Source organism: Alosa pseudoharengus, unplaced genomic scaffold (genome assembly GCF_046254945.1).
Source record: "Alosa pseudoharengus isolate Yale_2024_CS ecotype anadromous, Long Island Sound unplaced genomic scaffold, YU_APseudo_1.1 YU_APseudo_1.1_scf_15, whole genome shotgun sequence".
NCBI lineage: Eukaryota > Metazoa > Chordata > Actinopteri > Clupeiformes > Clupeidae > Alosa > Alosa pseudoharengus.
The window spans coordinates 32,924,142-32,926,641 of NW_027468620.1; the positions used below are offsets into that span (position 1 = coordinate 32,924,142).

The window sequence follows — 2,500 nt, forward strand, 5'->3', positions numbered from 1 at the left end:
ACCAATAGCTCTGCCATACACACCCAAACAAGGATGAATTCCAAACTTCAACTGAAAAACAGCCATCCTGCAATAGTTTATATTGTGTTGCAGTGAGCCGTTCATATTCTGATAGATATACTTTTATATAACAATAAGATGTACCGCATAACAGTACATAATATGTCTGCTGCACAGCGCTGTGTCCAAACAAATTACATTTCTCCACTTCTGTCTATCCTCCAACTCCTGCAGCTCCTTGTAATCTGCCACTCTTACTCTCCCCTTCGTTGCTCAAGGATTGTTGAAACTCAATTTTCTACTTATGCATACATGCACATTTCACAAAATGTTCACATTTTGTACAGTTTTTATGTCAAAGCATCTTTTTAATTCTGCTGTAGGCTACTGTAAGGCTAAAATCTTCTGCTCCTACTGAACTCATGACAGCCTATTTCTAGAGAGACTCGTCTCATGGCATGGCAAATAGTAGCTTTTTATTTCTGTTGAATATCATTTAAGTTTACCAATTCCTACCAATGGCGTTCTAAATGGAAGGTTTGGAAGAGCATGACCAAATTTGCCACGCCTACAGTGTCACTCTTGTCAGGTTATTTATTCCCAGCCGACCTGTTCAGGCAGCAGCATTTGGTTTGTTCACTCAATTCCAACCCACCTTCCTTGGTTAGCTGTAACATAGCAGTGTACGCATGGATCCTGCTTGGTTAGCAGTAGCATAGCAATGTACGCGGATCCTGCTTGGTTAGCAATAGCATAGCAATGTACGCAGATCCTGCTTGGTTAGGAGTAGCATAGCAATGTACGCATGGATCCTGCTTGGTTCCTGCCTGCGCAGTAGACTCCTGTACAATCTGTGCAAAGCACTTCATGACCCTGGCTAGAGACCTTGCCAAACAAGCTTTTCACCTGTTTCTCTTTTTGCAACTGGAACGTGTGAATGAGTACAAAGCAGCTTCAGTAGCCAGCATTACCTGCACCAGAATGAAGTAGGCTCTGAGGTCATCTTTTGTCCGCGGCCTGAAGAGATAAAAGAAGAACAACGGCTGCCATTCTGGCACTCAACAAGATGCAGTCTAAGGCACACTTTCTCACCTTTAAAACGTGAGTGAAACGTGAGTACAAAGTGTGGTGTGGAAATTGACTGTGTACATGTTGTTGCTATGATATGTTATTATTAGGCACTCAAAGTTACAAAATAGTTCAACTTCTGAACTTTTTTCCACAACGGGTAGTTGCTTAGCTACCTGTCTTCCTGTCAAGCAGCTAGTAACAACATGTCAAAATCAATTTCCGTATTTTGCAATGTTCTGGAGGTGAAGAAATCGTGTCACACACACACACACACACACACACACACACACACACACACACACACACACACACACTCAATACCACTGAAGACCGCTAGGCTAGCTACACCCTGCTGCTCCTCACTCACCCCTTCCACTCCCTCAACAGGCTGTTTATGATCCCCTTCAGAACAGACTTCTGGACCTCCTGGGGCTGATAAAACAACAATAGTGACTCATTATAGACAGATGGCAGGATTTCAACCAGACTACTGTACAGTATATTTTGTTTACATGGACGGACCCAACAGAGTGCAGAGGACAAATACGTGAGATTTATGCAGCAAAGTTACGTACCACAGTGGACCCTCATTGAAATGCTGGGCAATATGCAAAGTCAGTCTATGAGCAAAGTCCTCGTGCACTGCAACAGCATCATGTAACGTGAGGCGGATTTTAGCAGACCCACCACTGTTTGTGCTTAGGATCTTTCTTATGGTATTACATTTACTATATAATATTAGATTTTGCATAGTTATTAGGCAAGCTTTAGTTACTTAGACTTTGCGCTTTGCCCTGAAATCAGGGCCCAGAGAAGGCTGGAGAGATAGAGGGTGGACATCCACAATCAACGCAAGTGACACATAAAACAAGTAATTTGGGCAGTTCATTCTTACAGCCTGAGGTAAGGCATCAAAAACGGCGTTGATAAATTTGGAGTTGACCCCCGAGTCCTCGATGGTGTTGAACGGAGCGTTGGCCTCTCTCTAAGAAATGGAGAGAGGAGGAGGAGGAGGAGGAGGAGGAGGAGGAGGAGGGATGTGAGCACGAGGAGCGGCCATGTTTCCCGTTGTTAAGGGTTTTACAGCGCGGCTTTTAATGGCAGCACAAACAATCTCGTCTGGAGCTGCACTTAACCAGTGTACTGGCAGACACCCTGTTCTGAAAAGTGTACAAAAGTGTGTGTGTGTGTGTGTGTGCGTGTGTGTGTGCGTGCGTGTGTGTGTGTGTGCGTGCGTGTCTGTGTGCGCATGCATGTGTGTATGTGTGGACAGATATAGGGAGTCTCTTTTTATGGTCTTTTTTCTTATGACTAATGTTTTCCAGAGAGACAGCTGGTACTTCCTTCTTCTCTCTTTCTCTCTCTCTACCTCTCTCTATATCTCCCTCTCCTTCTCTCTTTCTCTCTCTCTCTACCTATCTTTCTTTTC

General features: G+C 44.1%; 1 protein-coding gene across 1 annotated transcript in view; it reads right to left on the minus strand.

The window, feature by feature from the left end:
- LOC143123968 (putative E3 ubiquitin-protein ligase HECTD2) overlaps positions 1 to 2,500 on the minus strand; it is a 43,852-nt gene that overhangs the window by 26,941 nt on the left and 14,411 nt on the right. Inside the window, exons 11-13 of the mRNA XM_076285227.1 lie at positions 1,967 to 2,056; positions 1,439 to 1,503; positions 972 to 1,017 (exon numbers count right to left, since the gene is read on the minus strand). Coding sequence (XP_076141342.1) covers positions 972 to 1,017; positions 1,439 to 1,503; positions 1,967 to 2,056 — 201 coding nt within the window. The remainder of the gene's footprint in view (positions 1 to 971; positions 1,018 to 1,438; positions 1,504 to 1,966; positions 2,057 to 2,500) is intronic.